General features: G+C 36.9%; 1 protein-coding gene and 1 long non-coding RNA gene across 2 annotated transcripts; one reads left to right on the top strand and one right to left on the bottom strand.

Annotated features, from left to right (window-relative positions):
- Positions 1–7021: 7021 nt before the first annotated feature.
- Positions 7022–7514, bottom strand: LOC119073617. The gene is made up of 2 exons (XR_005087054.1): positions 7370–7514; positions 7022–7276 (listed from the first exon to the last, which is right to left on the bottom strand). It is a non-coding gene; the product is annotated as an uncharacterized LOC119073617 (long non-coding RNA).
- A 2430-nt stretch (positions 7515–9944) lies between these two features.
- On the top strand, positions 9945–13264 carry LOC119083069. Its single transcript, XM_037192725.1, has 3 exons — positions 9945–9993; positions 10052–11182; positions 12049–13264. The coding sequence occupies exons 1-3, from the start codon at positions 9945–9947 to the stop codon at positions 13155–13157; spliced, it is 2289 nt and encodes a 762-aa protein (XP_037048620.1). The 3' UTR covers positions 13158–13264.
- Positions 13265–20735: the final 7471 nt, after the last annotated feature.

The raw sequence follows: 20735 nt of genomic DNA, 5'->3' as shown, positions 1-20735 counted from the left end.
CAATGTTTGCTTACGAATAAAATTCATTCTACTTACGGCCTTAGCCGAATACACATCTATTGAGTTTCATCTGTAGATCTTGTATTAGTTGACTGTAGACATTCTATATGGTCGAGATTAACTCCCATATAATTGGTGACCCCGACTCAAGTTCACGTTAAACTACCTCTGAACAAAGTCTAATAATTTCAGCTATAAATAGCAATGAAATCAAAAATTAAAGACCAAATTGGCACAATAAACCAATTTGCACTGTCCGTAACAAACGTTCAGTGGACTGTAACAATAATAAATAAGAATGCCCACACGAGCACTACAGTCGTCAAAATATAACGAAGTTATAAGATCTATACTTCGGTCGACAACATTCTAAAATTGTGTTTTTCAATTATGAAAACCAATTCAAAATTTAATAACAAATTGTACTTTTAAGCATAAAAACTAGGTTACGCCACTAGTTAAGCTCAAAAAGTAAATTTAGATTTAAGACTTAGTTTTTGCACAAATATTTTGGCTAAAATGTTGTCGACAATATTACCGTAACTTTACCACTCAGTTACGAGAACTACAGTCAACCAAAAAAAAATAATAATCTTTTTGGCCCAGAAATATGGTTTCACAACCATTTTCTTAAAAATTTTTAAATCAACATTTAGTGAAACTAAATTGTTCGTTCAGAGAATACCATTTTCGTGAATTATTCACGGAAACCGTAATGTGACAACCTATCTATAAAACCATCACCAATTTCGATTTATCGAAATTGAGATGTACGTTCCGCCCGTACTACGGTACAACCAGGTAATGCTGTGACAGGTGCGAGACATCGTTGTGATGGAGATAAGGTCTGCACGTTTTCCGTACAAACCCTAAAAAGTTTAAACGAATAGTTCAAACTTCCAAAATTAAAACAATTTTTCGGAAAAAATATCCTAAAAATTCATCTGACAAACACAAAAAAGTCAAGTATTCCCTCATTACAATTATAGAACGATTTTCAATCAACCGGCTCAGCATTTCGCAGATTAAGCTCTACGCCTATCCGTCTTGAGAATAATCTTTCATGATTCACTCATAAACGACGGAACCGTTTAGCAAAACCGAAGCGTGTCGAGGATTGAAATGTTTTGTTTCTTAAAGTTGTAATCGAAAATACTTGATACATGGAAATTGATCCAATGAGTTATCCACTGTGCGATAACACAACCTTTTTCCATGTAAAATAGTTTCACAAGTTCTTAACATCACAGAACGTAACGAAATCAAAAGTCATCGTGTATAAATTTACCACCCTTGAAATTAACACATAGCAATTTCAAGTTCACGAATGACCTAAGTCTATAAAATCTGATATTAAACCACCAAAACCGGCGCCAATAGGTTTACACTCATTGACCGTACAATCAATGAGTCACATAAATAATATCAGTCGAAATGTACACACAAAAAACTACTGCCTAAAAAGTCTGCTACCACCGACTACCACAGACAAATATTACCATCCAATTAAAGTGCATTTCGTGCAGTGTGTGTATTCCTGCAAATATAAAAGGCAGTAATAAGGAAATTTTAAAACAAATTCCATATGAATTGACAGTCAAAATCAAATTTGAAAAGGACAACAACACTTCACTTTTCACCCATTAGAAACTGTAAAAATAGCAGTTAAATGGATGACCTCTTCTCATTTTTCCGGGTAAAGCCGTGGAGAATGTCATTTAGTGAAATTGTGATGATGTTTGATCTCTCGATCTAAACAAATTTTCAAATGAAGTTGGGAACTTAACATTTTTTTTCCAACATCGGAAAAAATCCATCTTCATCCGAAATAAAGTTCAAAATTTAATCATTTTCAACGTACTCTGTTTTAAAATTATTTCCAAATTTAAACAGATCCAAAATTCGAAATAACAAATTCTCGAACCAAATCTTATTCCGGAATGTTTCCTCCTATCAAACACAATAAGATTCAAACAACATTCCGCGTAAAAATAGACGAGCACAAACTCCATCTATCAAATAATTCCAACAATTTAAAAACCCAACGACATTTCTCAATCAAAGTCGTCAAAAAACAAAATCACTCCTCAAACCGAACGAACTGCTAGATTCAATTCAAATTCAATCTAGTAACACGTTATCGGCCTATAAATACGATGCAAAATAACATGCATTCGTCATTCAATTATTTGATCCTGCTGAGGCAACATCAAAAATAATAAAATAAATAAATCCTACAATGGCTCAACCGAACTGGGTTCCAAAGTTATTCCGAAAACTCGACAACCTACAAAAAGATTTATCTGCCGTTCAACGAACACTGGTCCGCATGGAAGCCGACTCAATGGACAAACGAAGAAAAATTTCCCGTGGCCATCCTTACAACCAGCGAGCCTGTTCCGTTTCGTCTATTGGTATCACCGGTAATAGACAAATCCCGGAAACCCACCCAGTTAATGGCAATGGACAACAATCGAACAACAGTGGACAACCACCAAACAACAGCGGACATCAATCGAACAACATTCCACGAACCGTTCCTCCAATTTCGAAAATGCGTCAAGTGCTGGAAAAAGCTGCGAACAAACCAGTTCTTTCAACAATTTGCCGCGACCATCGTCATTTCGGAAAAGCCGCTGACGTCCGCCGTTGCAACCCAAGCTGCAGTTTTCTCTCATCCAACGTCGCAACATCATCACGAGCCGTCACCAATCAAGAATCCATCACGCCAGCGCTTGCTGTCGTCTCGCTGGACGAAGATAACAACATTCTTGAAGAAGACCTCCTGATGAGTGACTCCGAAACTGAAGCAGCCAATAATTAAAATTTTTTTTTTTTTTTTTGTAAGGGGGAAATCTCTGTGGTGACCCATCACAGTAACTCATTTAATTATTCTAGACCTAGTCGCCTGAGACTTTCCTTTATAAACAATGTTTGCTTACGAATAAAATTCATTCTACTTACGGCCTTAGCCGAATACACATCTATTGAGTTTCATCTGTAGATCTTGTATTAGTTGACTGTAGACATTCTATATGGTCGAGATTAACTCCCATAATATAAATGCACTGTGAGACGTTCTCGCTCGTCACATTTTGATTGTGATTGAAAGTGAGTTTCGCTTTCGAACAACAATCGTTGTTCCTGACAAAGGCAAATCTGCCTAAATGGGTGGCTTCAGGCCGCTGTTAGGTAGTTTCTAAATGTTATGAAGTATAGGTTTTAATAGTCTTCATGTTAAACGTGGGATGATTGAAACTTTTCCATTAAATTTTTAACGACAAAAAACTGACTTTCACCAGCTTAAATAAAGAATAATTTTGTTTGTTTTTTGTTGCGTCACGAAAATTAACTTATATTTGTAAATATCTAAATATTTTAAGGATAGTTCATTGCATGTGTGCTCTATGTGATCCGATGGGCGTGAGATCCCTACCAAATAAATATACAGCTATGAACAGCATGGTAAAATTATGCAAGCTTCAGAGTATACATTTTTTCGAAGAATCATTTATCTTTGAACTTAGCACAGCAGGTTTGCGTCAGCAACACAAACTCATTGTCACGAAAACAATTATAACGATTGTTACTTATCATTCGACAAATAATTTCCCTCAATACATGCACAAAGATGAAGGACTCATGGTAAATTCTCTTTTATCACTATTCGTGTTGGGGTTACTAACCCGGTTAGTGTTCACTTGTTAGACCCGTACGAAGCACAGTCTTAGTGTGCTTTCTTTCATGTTTCACGTTCTTTCGACCAAACTATGAAGGACGAAAAAGAAAGTATCTGCCGCACTGAAAAATACGTGCAATCATTCGGCGAGATAGACTGGTGCGTTCGCGGTCTGTGGTTCGGAAGTCGCGAAACGTTCGGTGATAGCGTGAAGTGAAATTAGACAATTCGTTCCTCAAGCAGTTGTCCGAAAGTGTTTTGACAAAGACTATCCATATAATTAATAATCATAGTTATGGCTCATGACGTAGCCACCATTGAGTTTTGTAAAAAGATTAATTGTATTCGACTTTGTGTCCATTGGATTGATCAATATGCTGTGTAATCTAAGCAACTTATGTTATGTAAGCAGCACACACGCGAGTGTGACATAAAATTCTTTTGTTTTCGGACCTTTTGGAATTGTTTTGAAACTTCAAACTTGCGAAAGCTACGCAATTGTTATGATTGAAATGAATCGATCGACGAAATTGCGTAGCTTTCGCAAGTTTGACATTTTAAGACAATTGGAAAAGGTCTGAAAACAATAGTATTTTAGACGTTTTAAGCACTTCTTTCGACGCCCTCAGCATGTAAAATACATTACATAACTCGGGATAAAAGTGAAAAGTTTCGTTTTCGTGTGTTTATTGACCTCGGCTTCGCCTCGGATCAACAAAATTCACACGAAAACTCTAGTTTTCATCTTTTTATCCCTAGTTATGCAATAGTATTTTACATGACTAGGGATAAAAAGATGAAAAGTAGAGTTTTCGTGTGAATTCTGTTGATCCGAGGCGAAGCCAAGGTCAATAAACACACGAAAACGAGACTTTACATTTCTATCCCGAGTTATGTAAAACACTATTACATAACAAGGGATAAAAAGTTGAAAAGTAGAGTTTTCGTGCGAATTTTGTTGATCCGAGTCGAAGCCGAGGACAATAAACACACTAAAACAAGACTTTTCATTTCGTCCCTGGTATGAAAAACGAAATAAGAATGTTATGTCAAACTAGCGTTGCTATGTGCTTCTACAGTAAGTAGGGATGGGAGGCGTTCAAAATTATCGATAATATCAATCGACAGAAATTATCGATAATTGATTAATCATATCGTTATTGATAATTTAATAATTATCGATAATTATCAAAATATCGAAATTCGATAATTATCAAAATATCGATATTTTGATATTTATCTGAAAATTCATGATAATGTACCGATATATCGGAATATATCGATAAATATCGGATTTTCGGACCGAAATATCGATATATCGAATTATCGATATCTTGATAATTATCAAAATATCAATAATTATCGATTATCGATATTTTTTTGATAATTTTCGATAAAAAAAGTCGATAATTATCGATTATCGATAATTGATAATTATCGATAATCATTTTCATTATCGCCCATGCCTAACAGTAAGTAGCACAGCAAATTCGAATCATCGAAAAACAAGAGACTATCGAAAGGCTAAGTTCGAAGATGATCAAAGTTATGGTCGACAAAGTGTTATCGAGAGTGCTATTTGATAGGGCGAATAAAGGTTTTTCGCCCCTTGCTTTGAGGGTGTTCTAATGGTGGTCCTTAAATTTTGGATTCGAGGTGATGTCTCTACCACATCTCAAGTTTTTCGATAAATTCAGGTGGTTTTTGAACATAACGAAGTTGTTGCATGTTCCCATGGTAACTCATAGATTTGAAGCCGCCTAACTATTTGAATTAGTTTTAAATATGCAGAGAATTTTCAAGATTATAGAGTATACATCATTCGTACGGGTACATTTTTCATGTCTTATATCTTATATACGAACACTGCTTTGAACGCAGAGCTTTAAACGGTTTTAAAATCGATTTCTTTTTTATTAAAATTTAATTAATTTTTTTGCCTTCATATTTTTGCCGTATAAAACATCCTCATCTCATTCACTTAATAATAACTTCGTTCAAAACAAAGAACATTAAACTAAATGCGTGGCTGAATAAGTTTTAATTAAAAACAAAAAAAAACTCTTTCATTTTCAATACAAAGCACAATCTTCTAAAAATAATATTACTCCGTTATTAAGATAGATAAAAAATTGTTTTTCTGTATACGTGAGAGTGTATTGGTGAGCTATGATATGAATCGGTCGGTAGGGAAAGTAAACGGTCGAGAAGGAAAGTAACGGTTGGGAAGGAAAGCACCAACACACTCTCACTATTACAGAAAAATTTCTTTCAAAATACCCCAATACACACTCGATGTGTGTTTTCGCTTGGGCTTCGCCCGCGCGTGCACACACATCTTGTGTGTATTGGGGTATGTTGAAATATACTATTGTTAAAGCAGACTTCCTCCAACCAATTGTACTTATATAACTGTCGAACAAATTAATTCGGTCGAATATTTCAAACTGTATGAATTCTATACACTGACGATTTTTTCATGGACGTACTAATTGAAACACTCAAAATTTATATTTCAAACTTTTTGGGACAAATGACGACAACATTCATTTGTACTGGATCTCAGCACCATGCGAACTACACGGTTGCATTTTTTTACTTTCGCCCCTTTGTCATCCAATAGTATATTACTATACAAGGAAAGGAATTTGATATTTCGTATCCAAATGAGTAAAGGTGTCCGAGGACTTTAGCACGAGTAAAGGCGTCCGAGGGCTTTAGCCCGAGGTACTTTTACTCATCGTGATACGAAATATCAAATTCCTTCCCGAGCGTAGTATGACGTTTTCCTTTACGAAGGAGGGAAAGACTTTTCCCTAGGGACGGAAAGTCCATTTCCGTTTTCTAGTAAAGGAATAGTTATTATCACATACGCGCGATGTTCGGATGTCAAAACTCAGGCATTTTGGTAACCACAACATACCATAGCCTACCTCCAATTTACCTCAATTTGAAAACGTTGGAGAGTTTGGAGAAAAATCTGTAAAGTCTGTCTTATCGACTCATATACGTCAACGCTTGACACTTTGCTTGATATTTTATAGGTCAAATCATGAGAAAAATGTCATCTCTTAAATTATTCTATTAAAATAGGAAAATAAACACGAAAATTCCTTGCCTGAGTGTGTTTTCAACTTTTTTGTGCTGAGCATATTGACCATTTATAATGAGCCTGTCGAAAACATAAAATTTGTAAGAAATATCGCCCGCAAGATTGCATAAAGCACAATCCTATTTAATGCTCTTCGAAATGGTGCTGAAGTTTTTGGGGACGTTCAAACACGCAAAATAAAAATAAAACATTTTTTCGCGTTAATTACTTATCACAAAAAAAAATTATTTCCATCGGAACAACATTGTCGAAGAGACAATTGATTTATTCAAAGATTTTCGAGGGCTGTGCGCCATTGGTTTTTTCTAAATCTTTACATTTCATTTCGGATTCGGCAAAACGTACGCATAATTTAATATATCGCTTCTTCAGCTTCTTGAACTTCTTTTCCAACTTTTGTGCATCAATTGATTTTTTTCCACATTCGTCACACGTTTTTGTCAAATTATCAGTGTTCCTCATGTCACTTTCGTCGTCAGTACTTGCTATTAAACAAAACACCGAATTAGCAAACATTGAATTCCAATCGCTAAATATGAGAATCGTACAACAAGTACGATTATGATTTCCGTAATTACCCAAAATACTGCTCAGTGATATATCTGAATCGATATCGGATAAATCCATTTTTGTCTGGTCAGGAGGTCGTTACGTACAAAATTGGTAATTAGCTTTGGAGCACTAATGTCAGAAAAGAATTCAGATTTGCCACAGCAGATTAAAGATCATTGTGAATGCGCAATTGAGTACGTATCAAGGAGTACGTACGTAACAGTTTTTTACGTTTCTGATACCGAATCCGTATTTTGTGAATATCCGATAAGCGTTTTCTTAACATTATAGATCTAAGGTCGAAGCTAATTTTTTCTGTGTCAAAGTTCGGTATGAGTTTCGCTTAGTATTTACTTCACGGTTCTAAACTAACGTGCAAGTAGTACTGAGATCTGTTTTTGAACCACATACGTGTGAAGACGTTGTCAGGCATACAGTTGTGAATCTCTCAAGCTACCCCGAGTAAAAAAAGTTCTCACAAAGCCTGAATCGATCGAATTCAGACTTCTCACTGTCTCAGTGGGGAAAATTTTGTATGAATTCGTTCGACTTAGGCTTTGTGAGAAGTCTCACTTAATTTTTTTTACTGGGGACAAGGATTTATTAGCATTTCTGATGGGAATTCACAATCTCATATTTACTCTCATGTTGAAATTCCACACTCACTCATTGAAATTGTCTGGTGAAATTCCTAATTCTTCGTTGGTCCATAGAGTCGGATCTGGTTTCGGAAATATGCCCAAAGATGCCACCAGATCCACCACCAGATAATGTCAGCTAAATTTCAAGATTTCATAATTTAACAATACGCAAGAGCTTCTTCTAGGCTGTTTTAGACTTTTTAAGAAGATTTACTTTTCAGCGATGAATGAATGACATGCCCGAACTGGGTATTCAGGCGACACTTTTAGGGCTTTTTGATTTTTTTATGGATAAATGGTAATGGGCCTTTTGGAATTCTACTTCATACAACACACGAAGGGCTTTTTGGAGCCAGTGGCCTTGATCAATGTATTCAAAATCAGATACTTCAATTGCCTTTATTTACAACATAGGCCGTTTCATTAATTCAACAAAAAAAATATTTACTTCACAAGTAAGCGAGGTCTTACCCAGTCCTTTCACTTCGACATATTTTTGATTCCGGACGCTAGTAGTCTGTTGACATTCGCTTCCTTGATCCTTTCTCCATATTCGGCTGAGTTTATACCGCACTGCGAAATACGGTCGACGAACAGTTGTTTGATGCGAATGTATTTTGTCGGCGTCAATGGTTGTTTCCCTGGAATATGCAATTTTTCCCCATCTGATGTGATTCGAATCGAGTCCTTCGTCCCTTTTACTGATTTAGTGGCCATAATTTTCGGATCGGCTTTATATATAAACTGAAGACACTGTAACACGAATGTAGAATCCTTTTTTCTGTCAAGCGGCATGCATTCCAAGAATTTAACTTCACCAGATGTAAGTATGTCGTCCGTTTGTTCGTCTGCAGTCGAAGCTTCATCTTTTCCCTCATTCTTGCCAGTGACTGTCTTCAACAGATCCTTGTACTTAGAGTCCAGCTCAGCATAATTCACAGTCAAATTTACGTAGACCTTTTTCATTTCCTTGTACTTGTTTTGCCATTCCATGCACCGCTTTCCTTCGCACTCACATTCAACACCCAACTGTTCGTATTTTTCTTGAAGCTCCAATAAATCTTTATTCTTTTGATCGCACACGCAGCAGGGACGACTCAAACTATCATCTGGATCATCGACTTGTTCAACTTCCATTTCGTTCTGGCCATCCGTTTCATTCGGGCCATCCGTTTCAATCGAATCGTCGCCTTCAGTTCCGTTCAGTACTTTAACAAAACAAACAAGAAAATGTTTTCCATTAAACTACAAAGGCATTAATTGTAATGTGGAATATGAATGACTCTTTGATTCATTGATTTTTTCACCCGTTCGTGCGGCTACTAGGAATTTCGCATCGGCGTCATTCACAAAGTGACCTGCGTAATTCACAATATGGCATTTTGTAAAAGGAACATATCACTTTGTGACAAATGCAGGTCACTTTGTGAATTACGCCAGCGAAATTGCTCTAACCGTTCGTGCACTCAAAATTCAAAATCGCACTTACGACGATTATTAATAATAATAAAACCACTGAATTATTGAAAGATTTCTTACCATAAAGTCTCTTTTTAAGCGCTTCAACGTAGAACAGTTTCGGTTCTTCTGTTTGATCAGCTTTGGTGTTATCTTTAGCGCCAAACGATTTGGGTGCAGGCTTAAAATACGATTTAATTCGTGATTTTGAACTGTCCGTATTAGACTTTTTCTGACGTTGAATCGGATTTTTCTTCGAAATAATTTGCGTTTTAGCAGCCTTCATTGTTGCGGTTTTAGGTTAATATAAATGTGTGAGGTTTCCAGAACTGACGAGATTTTTGTTGTTATGCAGTTGTCGACATTTGTTGAACCGGTATACTGGAATACCACAGAACGAAAGAAACATACCGCGCATACCATTACCATATAATTTGAAACACTTTGACAGTTCAGTTACAAACAAAATTTTACCAAAAAATAAACACGCTTTGACCTAAACATGGATTCTACAAATTCTTCATTTCAAATTTCAATGGACAGCTCTTTTGGTTATTACTTTCTAATTATTTCTTACCGCAAAGATAAACAAATTCAAATTTATTTTAGGGAGTGTGAATATTCCTGGCATCGACATTAACGAACAAATTGAAAAAATCCTACCGACTAAAGGCTGTGCAAGTGATGATCGCCTTAGTTTGCTAGAGGACATTATTCGAATTTATTTGAAACATCACACGAGTTTGGAATGTCTGACGGATTGGGTTAAGTTGTTGAACACTCGACTTGACGATTATGAGAAACTGCCACCGGGAAAAGTTCAACTCATGGAACTGTTTTGGCGAAATCACCCGAACTTGGCGAACGTGACATTTTTTGTGAAATGTGATAAGTGTAATAAGAGTACAAAAGTTCAGGCTGATCAAAAGCAAGGGTTGAAGTGTCACCATTGTCATAAACTTTTGAAGACAAACGAAACCAACTTTTTCGTGATATTATCAGTGAAAGAACAAATTGTGAAAAGCATTGAGGATAATTGGACCGAAATTTGTGAATATGATCAAAGTTGTGATACTGAGGACTCAAAATGTTATAGAGATGCACGCGATGGATCTATTTTGAAAGAGATTTTACAACAGTACGAATCGTCGGATATAAATGTGCTGTCCTTGTGTCTCAACGTTGATGGGGCAAACAAATTCAGATCGAATTCGTTTTCCGTTTGGCCAATACAGTTAATGCAAAATTTTTTACCACCGCATTGCCGATTTTTGCCGAAAAACATAATCTTAAGTGGACTGTACTACCACAAAAGCAAGGAAAACGAACAGTTGACTTTCCATGAATACCTACGTCCTCTGGTCGACGAGTTGAATCATCTGAAGGAAAATCCGATTTCAATGAACATGGACAATCGAAGTTATAAATTCAAGCCAGTCATCACGCACTGCTCCGTTGATCTGCCAGCCAGAAGCAAGCTCCAGGAAATGAAACAATTTGGAGGATACGATGCTTGTCCGTATTGCGAAATAAAAGGCGAAAAAGTTATTATCACGAAACCAAAGTTGAGCGCGAAAAAATCGTCTAGTACAGAAATACCAACGAAACCCAAATATTTCGTACGATACACGGAAACTGATGGCTCCTTCAACTTGAGAAGCGAGATTGACACATTACAGAAAATGTTGATTGCTTCGGGTTCAGGAATAGGCAACAAAGTATCCATCGGTGGAATAAAAGGTAAGGTCATATGAGTCATATTCATCTTAGACAACAGAGTCTTTTCTCAAAGACTTTTTAGAAGCTCATTAAGCCATTCTCATTCTTCCATCACCTAAAGTCTTGTGTTCGAATGATTTGCTTCACAAGCTCTACCACTTGTTCTGATCTGCTTAATCTATTTTCGAAAATTTGGTCTGAATTCGTTCATAAACTTAAAAATATGAAAAACTTGTTTCGGAATGTTTAATGATGAAAGTTTGCCAGATTTTTAGTACTTCCCCTTTTTTAAGGTTCCGTTCATTACGTATTTCACGTCACACTCCGAGGATCCGACCCTACATGACGTTTAATTATTATTTTTGCTTGACAGCAGGAGTGGGTATGGAAACGGAAGGTTTAGCGTGACATACATAGAGGGATTCTTTTGAAAAACAGCCTACCGAAATCGTGCGTGTTTTCTAGTGGAACTTTTATAGGTACCTAGAAAGGATTTCGAAGTCAAAACCACTTCAACTGCACATATTTCAGTGTGGATTAATTTTCAAGCCAATGAGCCTCTATTCGGCTCAATAGTACATGTGATTACCTTTCTAATGACACTCCACACGACCCTGTACGGCTCGTGTAACTGGAGAAATTTTGGTAAGAAAAGTGTAAGTTTTCGGTTATTGATCACCTTTCACCAGTCACAAAAGCTTCGAAGAATTTTTTTGAAAGTGGTTTTGGCTTCTAGGGTCTAAGTCCTTTCTAGGTACCTATAAAAAGTTCCACTGGAAAACACGCCCGATTTTGGTAGGCTGTTTTTCAAAAGAATCCCTCTTAATGAACAACACTGTTAGATACATTCAAATTCAAATAAATCTCAACTTCCTTTCTATTAACAGACGTGTCACCTCTGGTTGGCCTGGAACATTTTAACATAATTTGGAGCATGTCCGTAGAATATATGCATCTGTGCCTGCTCGGTGTCGAAAAGCGGTTAATGGATTTGTTTTTCAATCCGAAATATTCGCACAAGGACCATTACATTGGACCATCCCAAGCAAAAGTACTCAGCAGGAAGATAATGAATATCAAACCGACTTCCAGCATTGTTCGTAAGCCCCGACCGCTGACACAACTACCGAATTTCAAAGCCAGTGAACATCGTTCAATGCTGTTGTACTACTTGCCGGTGTGCTTGCCTGGGTCGATACCAAACAAATACGTAAAACATTTGCGGCTTTTCTCTGCGGCGGTGTACATTTTGCTGCAGAGGATGATCACATACGAAAACGTTGATAAAGCGGAGGAAATGATGTGCTCGTTTGTGAAGCAGCACCAAGACCTTTTTGGAAAGGAAAGTATGGTCATGGTTATCCATATAGTGAAACACATAGCAGAGTGTGTTCGTCAATTGGGGCCGTTGTGGTCGCACTCAGCATTTGCCTTCGAACGAAACAACGGGTGCCTGTTAAAACTAGCTGTTGGGACCACTGATGTCTTACATCAAATATCGACAAAGTACTGTCTCGGAAAAGCAATCAATGTCCAGGATGTTAAGGATAATCCAACCATACAGAAAAATCAAAAAATTTTACTCGGAAAACCTGTGAATGTAAAAGAGTTGTCGCGGCATGTTTTCGACATAAGTTCCTTGGAGATTTTACCATTTTCGAATGTGTCGTTGTCCGTACATAAACGAATCAGATACGCGAAACTGATTTACACAAGTACAATGTACACTAGACCGAAACGATCGGTTGACTATTTCATCGGATTGAAGAGCGGAGAAATTGGAACGGCGAAATACTATTTTACATATAATGAACGAATCTGTGTCATGTTGGAAGAATATGAAATTATCGAAAGTATCAGTCACATCGACAAGGTATTATCCACGAAACGAATGATTCTTGCTTCCGTCGATGAAATAGACAAAAAATATATTTTTATGACAGTCGGACTCAACAAGTACATTGTTTGTCGCCCTAATCCCTTTGAAAACGAGTAAAATGAGTGGAATGAGTTTATGTAGATGTGTATCACTTGAATAAAGATAAACTTGAATATTTGCTGGTATTTTTTCACACCACATGAGTATCAGCTGTAGTTGTTGGAACACACAGATTTAAGTCCACGTTATTGTAGAAGTGTGGCCATGGTTAATCACAGAATATTAGCTGAAGAAAATGATCGAAATCTATTATTGATGCATCGAATTAAATTAGAATACAACGAGTTCAAATCTCATGTCAACAGTTTCATTATCAAATGAATTGTCATTTGATTTCGAATCTTTTACTTCACTTTTTTAACATTCTCTTTGCTAAAGACCGCATGTCACAGTGGATGATAGATAACCCCACCCACCGTCTAAATTATATTTGTAACACATTTCATTATTCTGTTCTGGACCGGCGGCACGCCAAGTACCACCCTAAAACCGCTAATAATAGAGAATATGCAACAAGGTCTCCTCAACCTATTATTTGTCAAAAATTTCCAATGTAATTAACGTTTTGAATGGTGATAGGACTGAGCCCTTCGTTTCTGTTAATAGGTCCCTTTTTGTTACTTGGTTCAGGCTCTAGACGCTTTGTCGTCTACGATTGTTCGAAATTGAAGAACTGTGTTGCTATTGAGATCTCTTTTGTAGAACGCCTCTATGTGATGACCCAGTCCCGTAATACGGGATACCACAACTACATTTACCTTGAGTTTGGAAAAGCGCCTTGTAAAAGTGAGCTACCCCTCTCCTAAAGTTACCCGTCCAAAATAGAAAAGAGTTTATATGAGCGTTTAGTTCATTTCAAAATATGTTGGTAGGTCGACTCGTCCTTCTTGTAGTGGTTAACTGGTCCTTACTACTTTTCATCTAACAATTTCCGAGGTGCATATTAATGTGAAATCTTTTGCTTCAATTTTTTTAACATACAGCCAGAAATGGTCGTTTATTTTAGTCGTCGATGTCTATATATAATGGACGGGATCCACCAAAATGATTCCGATAATCGGAATCCGATTCGATTCGCGTATCAGACAGTTCCACATTCAATTTTTCTAGTTCTTAACATCCTAAAGATAACTTTAAGTAGTTGCGGTATTCTTGGTGGCTACAACGTTGTACAAACACTAGAGTCATTCGGTTGACGTAACTCCAACACAATTAATTTGTGTGCGTATATCTAGCCGAAATTTAGGCAAGATATCAATCAAGAACCTAACTTTGAAGTTATCTCTAAAGCGTAGCACTGTAAGGTCGAAGTTTTAAATTAACTTTCGGGTTTAAAATATCGAGCGACACAGAGGCTAGCTGGAAGAATGTTTTTATGGCACAATAAAGCAATTAGCCCATAGTACTTCGAACGAGACTGAGAACTTCAATGACACCTTCAACCACATGATTATAATAGATGTCACAATGTCTCAGTCGTCGTATAACACAGATCATTTCTGTATCTGTATCCCAAATGCAAAGAGTAAATTAGATAAAACACACAGTAACAGAATTTAGCCATTGTAAAATAAATCACGGAAATCTGTCAGAATTGATTTGTTTTAAAACTTTTTACTTAAAAGAAAAACCAAGAGGCAAATCATAAATGAGAATTTCGCACTTTAAAACTAAACATAGGATTTGATAAACATCTTGTATTGTGGATGTATGTCGTCATAATTTCAATTTTTCTTCCTTTTTATTCATAATTGAACTACATTATTGAGTCTACTTGACCAAGAAATAAATTTATCAAATAAATATTTTCATTTTTGGGCAGCAACTTCCCAAATTGTTTGTCACAAGAAATATTTTGACAATTGAATTAATGACATTAGTCTATACAATGATGGGGTCGACCGAAAATATCTCCACGTATTAGTCTACATTTATACCACACTGCATTACCGCAATGGTAATTACCTCTCTACAAAATTGTTCCGAAATCGCCTGAGAATTACTTAACTAGAAGTTTAATTCAAAAATTACACTTCAGTTCTATGTTGTTGTCTCGTTTTCGCTTATGTGATAAAATAGAGTACACACTTGTCACTATCAGTCTCGGCAAGCCTCGACTTCTTCGTGACAAGTGTGTAATATATATTAACGTATCTGTCCGTTTTACTTCAATATACTCAATGAAGAGTATACCTGAAGTGAAGTGAAGTGAATCGCAGCGAACCGGCGATTACCATTTTCATCCCATAGCTGAAATGTCTGTCAAAATGAACCTCAAAAATTAAAGAAAATAAAAGCGGAAACAAACAGAGTTTAAACACTCTTCCCTTGCCCACGGCTCACGTTAAGTGACTGAATGCAGAAAAAGACGGCTGTTTCGACCTCGAGAACTAGCGGCGGTCCAAAAGTCAGAGTGGACTGACTATCTTCAGTTGTTTCCGCTAGCCTCTAACACAAGACAGCAGTAAACTCAAATTGAACGAGTATCAGAAGTTTACTTGAACGTGTGGCATCTGCCGATGGAAATTATCAAATCAACATTCAAACCTAAAAACTCACGTACAATTATCCGGCAATCAACCACCATTCACACAGCCCACGAACACCTTGAAAATTCCTTAATTGATTAAAACCAAGTTCTTTCTCGACCGAAACCAATCCGATTGAAAACGTTCACCGATTGAAAAGAATTTGATTTTGCCTCCTGTGCAACAGCACTGAAAGAAATCAGTGAAAGAAAAATCAAGCAGTGAGTGAAGTTCGGCTACAAGCTACACTAATTACCCTTGACACTGAAAGTCAATTTGCAGAGAATGATTTGCTAGCACTCGATCTGCAAAGATCAACTTTAGACGGCTCTATGATCGAAACACCAGACACAGAATCAATCGAGTCTTTCAATCCCTAAACAATAACCGAGTCCATGAAGATATAAGTAGCGAAAGCGATCGTAAGCGAGTGAAGCAATTACATAGGACTGCAATGGCAAAGCGATGATTATCAAGTGAAACATCATTGTAAGCGCAGCTACAAGCGACAAAAACATTGGTCGAAAATCAATTTGTAAAGAATGACTCACTACACCCGACTTGCAAAGACTGACCCTTGAAACAAAACGAAAACACAAGAAAAATTCTCCCAAGTCTTGTTTGAAGCATGTAAACGGATATTCAGGTATGCAAAGCCTACACTTGTCAAAATAACAGTTGTCAACTAGCTCAAAACCACACTTGTGGGATCAGTTCATTACATGTTACAAAATTGATTCCACAATCATGTATATTGAAGTGATTGAAGTGCAAACGATGCATCCAATAATAGTACATTACTTCCAAGGTTCCAAGTTGTGTATTTGATAAGTGGGGTGTTAAATAACAACTTGGAACCTCGTAAGTACAATGCTTTACGTGATGAGGCAATGTAAATGAAAATGAAACGTGCCGTAACACGTAAAATCTACTATATATTTGACGCACTTCTTGAAATAAACCAATTATTACCGAGAACTCGAGTGGTTTAGATCGACTGCTGACACTATTATATAATGCTGTATGCAAATCAGAGGAAACGTACAAAAAGACGAGAATGAAGAGCAACTGGAAATGATGATGTTGCAGCTACGTTCTTACAATTACAACAAAGTTAAGCGAAGCGTTCACATGAATGTTTCTTGTCGCATAAACATAAACTCAGACACTTTTTAATTCACATCGTACGCTCTGAATACACCACAGAATTTGAATGCACAAATAAACCTAAATGTATCTAAAATTTTATCCTCGCATATATGAGAAAGTTTCTACCAAGAATTTCGGATTTTGTTTCCATTTACTGGGCTAATGTATTTAACGAACTGGGATCACAATGACCTTCCAAGTTCAATGTAAGATTTAAGAAATGGTTTAAGTTTGTGATTAACGCAGGTTAAATTACGTCTTTCAAAGAATTTGACGCATGCATCTCTACTATTTGGGTTTATCTGTTCATTTTTCGAATTTTAGGCTTGATTTCCACTAAAAAAATAAATCCCCGTTTTGCAAAATGAAAACGATTTTATGGTAAAATAGAGAGAGTTGGCAAGATGGCGCTTTTCTACGGAAATGCTAGTTCTAAGAGGAAACCAGCATTTTGGGTGCCGATGCTCCTTGAAAAAGCATTCTGTGTGGTCAGTAGCCATTTTGTTTGACAAAATTTCGTTGTTAGCTGATCTCATATTTTTAGCCCCGTACGAAGTACGAAGGGGCTTATAGGATTACGATGCCGTGTGTAATTGATGGAATTCGAAGCAGACGGTAAGGGCAAAGTGTTTGCCTATGTTCATAGATAACGAATCCGCAATAAAAATTTTGTCCGTCCGTCCGTCTGTCACGTCGATATCTTGAGTAAATCAAATCCGATTTCAAAAATTTTTTTTCCCTGAAAGATAGTCAAAATAGTGAGGCTAAGTTCGAAGATGGGCGATTTTGGGTCGACCCTTCCGAAACTGGGGCCCAATAAGTGATTTAACGTTTTCCGAAGATATCTGCGGTCATTCAAAGGCTACACATGTAAGTGATACGTCAAATAAAAGGTATTTACAATACCGATCGACAAAAAAAAGTTTATGGAAATCGGATGATCGACTCGTTAGTTAGACCGCTTGGTGTGAACTAGGTACAGGGCGGCAAGCCGTTTTTGCTTGTAGGTTGGCCAAATTTGAACGGATTTAGATGGATTTTGCTTTATTAGATAGGTATTGACCGTATCAATCAGAGAAAAAAAAGTTCATGGAATTCGGTTTACCGGAGCGTGAGCTAGGTCTCTTGGAGTGAGCTTATATGTGGCTACTCGGCCGTACAGTGAAGGTGGTGTTTTTTGTTAATATATCGAGTAAACTTTGACCGAATTTCATGAATTTTTTTTGTTTGAAAGGTATTATTGAATGTAAAGCAGCTGTACTAATTTCCACCTCCTAACAAAATGGCCGTCGGCCGCCATTTTTGATTTTTGTAAAAACAATAGAAATCGGTGAAAATGATACTTACAAAGCTACTGATCAGTGGGAAGTGATTGGTTATGTGTGTGGGGTGTTTCAAGCATCCCAAATATGGATATCTATTTATAAATATATACAGCTATATTGAGCTATATAACGGTGTAGATAGTTCTTTTGAGCTATATACTAGCATATTTATTCGAAAATTGTTTATTTATAGGTAAATATAGGTTAATATAAATTGTTGCAAAAATTTTTAAGTTTGGGTTACAGTTGAAAGGAACGTCGTACGGGGCTTCGTAATTGCGCTATGCGCAATTTTTAAGACGTGCACATTTCATAAGAATTTTAGGTTAGTAGGTTTAGGGTAAGAGTAGGACGACCGACGAACTAGGGTCGCGTACGCAATAGATGTACGGGTTCGTACGGGGCTCAGTCGCAGCGAACGCTCCGACTGTTCTGACGGCTCGTTTAGATTCTGTTACTGTTATGTATTGCTTGTTTTGCTTTTTTATTCAGTGATTTTTGTAACTTAAATGTTCAGTGCTTATAGGATAATTATAAAAAGTGAAAGAAAATTGTGCAAAATGAGGATGTATCTAGATTAAATTGTGTCGAAAAATTAATTGTTTTTGTGTTTGTGTCATTGTTCGCATCAACTTTTTTTGGAAATTTTCAATAAAAATTTGTTTCTAAAATGAAAGCAAAATAAAATGAATTTCAATTGTCAAAAACCAGACACAATCATTTTATTTTGCTTTTACCTTATCATTCATTGGATTTGGATCTTAACATTTTGGACTTTATTGTGTTTATTTTCACCGCCGAGGACAAATAAATCAAAATTGATCGTAACTGTTTACGGAAGGAACGTTCTATATTTTTCCATTGTAAACAATTTTTTTTTGCACATCACGTGTAATGAGTCGATTATGTTTCACTTCTTGGACTTTCTCATTTGTCTTCTACGTTATTTTGTTTAAATATTAAAAAAAAAACGCTGAAATCGCTCCACTAAAAACATTTTTGTTGTGTGATTCATATCAAAACACAAAATTTCACAGGACATGTCATGTATGACAGTTTGACATATGAGTCAGGGTTCGCTCTCACACAGAGGGAAAACGGAGAGCGTTTTTTTTGTCTAAACCATATTGTGAGTTAACTAAAAAATTCGAAAACCGCGGCGAAACATTATTGAGAATTAAAATTTGCGCAAAATCGCCGCAGCCAATGACAGACGAGATTTGTTCAATTCTCTCATACCTCTCTCGTTCGGTTAGTGTCACATTATAGAAAAGTCAAAATAAAAAATCTCGATTCAACACGTTGCTTTAAGTTTGCGTAATTATAAATAATGGCTGGTGAAAACGAATCAAAGTTTTTCTTTTTTGCTCACATCTTAAACCGTGAGTTTGTCGGCCAAAAAGCGCTAAACGAGGATATTGAAATGATTGTGACAGGTGAAAGCATCGACGAAATTTTAGATCATTTATGGTCAGCGTCGGTTCAGTACATCAAACGCGAAGTACTTATGGTTGGTCAAAACTTTAATTGGGCAGTCAATGAAAAACCAGAACGTTCCGAGGTCGAAAAGTTCCTCGTACTGCAAGAGCAAACCGGCAAGAAAGCAGCAGTGCAAGTTACGCAGATCAACTTGGAGTACATGAGAAAGATTCGAGGAAAGCATGTCAACGTTTTCGTTTACGCCTATGGGAAAGTGATTTGCAACAAGGCGATGCACAAGGAGTTTTCGTCGAAGTTGTTAATACCGGAGAAGCGCGATAGATCGAATGCCGACAGCACAATGTCAGTGATGGAAATGGTTGCCCAGCTGAAACAAATCCACAGCACGCACTATTCGGGAAACCATTCAAGTTGGATGATGTGGGCCAACTATATTCAGTGTGCGCCACCAGCTGAGTCACGCGAACGACTTCTAAACGAATGTCCACCTGCACATTTGATTGCTCTTTTCCGCTCGGTACCATTTACGGAAAATGAACGCATGCAAAGCGCCCGAAATGGCCTCCAAATAACCGACAACATGATTGATGGTTTCCGGAGTCAATTAAAATTGTTGCGTGATGACTTCGATACGATGAGACAATCATTTTTGCGAGCAATGGAAGTAATGGAATGGCGAATCAAGGGAATGGAAGATGTGGTGGAGAGTAACCATAGATTGGTCGTTGCTATGACCAATACTTTGCATCCACAAGAGAATGAGGTAAGTGAGCGACAGGAAAGTCTCATCATGGACTGCGATGATGTCGACCACTCTAATTAAACACTAATTCGGCATCGATAAACGTTCATAAAACTTCACTCCGACACAATGTCTGTAATTTAATCCTTTAATTATATGTATTCTCCAATAAAAGAACTTGAAAACATAAAAAATGCAGCGATTGTCTCATTAAAACCCGAAGAGAGTAGGATCTTGCGTTTGGGCAACGCTTGGGTCGAATCTTCCACTAGCTACGTATCCACAGGATTTGAAAATTGATGTGCAATTGAAGTTCGACATTTTCTTAAATTCTGCGTTCACTTCAAACTCCATGTTCTCGGTTGACTTCGCAAACGTTTTTTTCAGGTGCTTCTTGACAATCCCAAACACAATCTCAATAGGATTGAAAAACGGGCAGTATGGTGGCAAG

This window comes from Bradysia coprophila, chromosome II (genome assembly GCF_014529535.1).
Source record: "Bradysia coprophila strain Holo2 chromosome II, BU_Bcop_v1, whole genome shotgun sequence".
NCBI classification, from domain to species: domain Eukaryota; kingdom Metazoa; phylum Arthropoda; class Insecta; order Diptera; family Sciaridae; genus Bradysia; species Bradysia coprophila.
The sequence above is the reverse complement of the archived record's forward strand: the minus strand, read 5'-3'. Positions and strand labels throughout refer to the sequence as shown.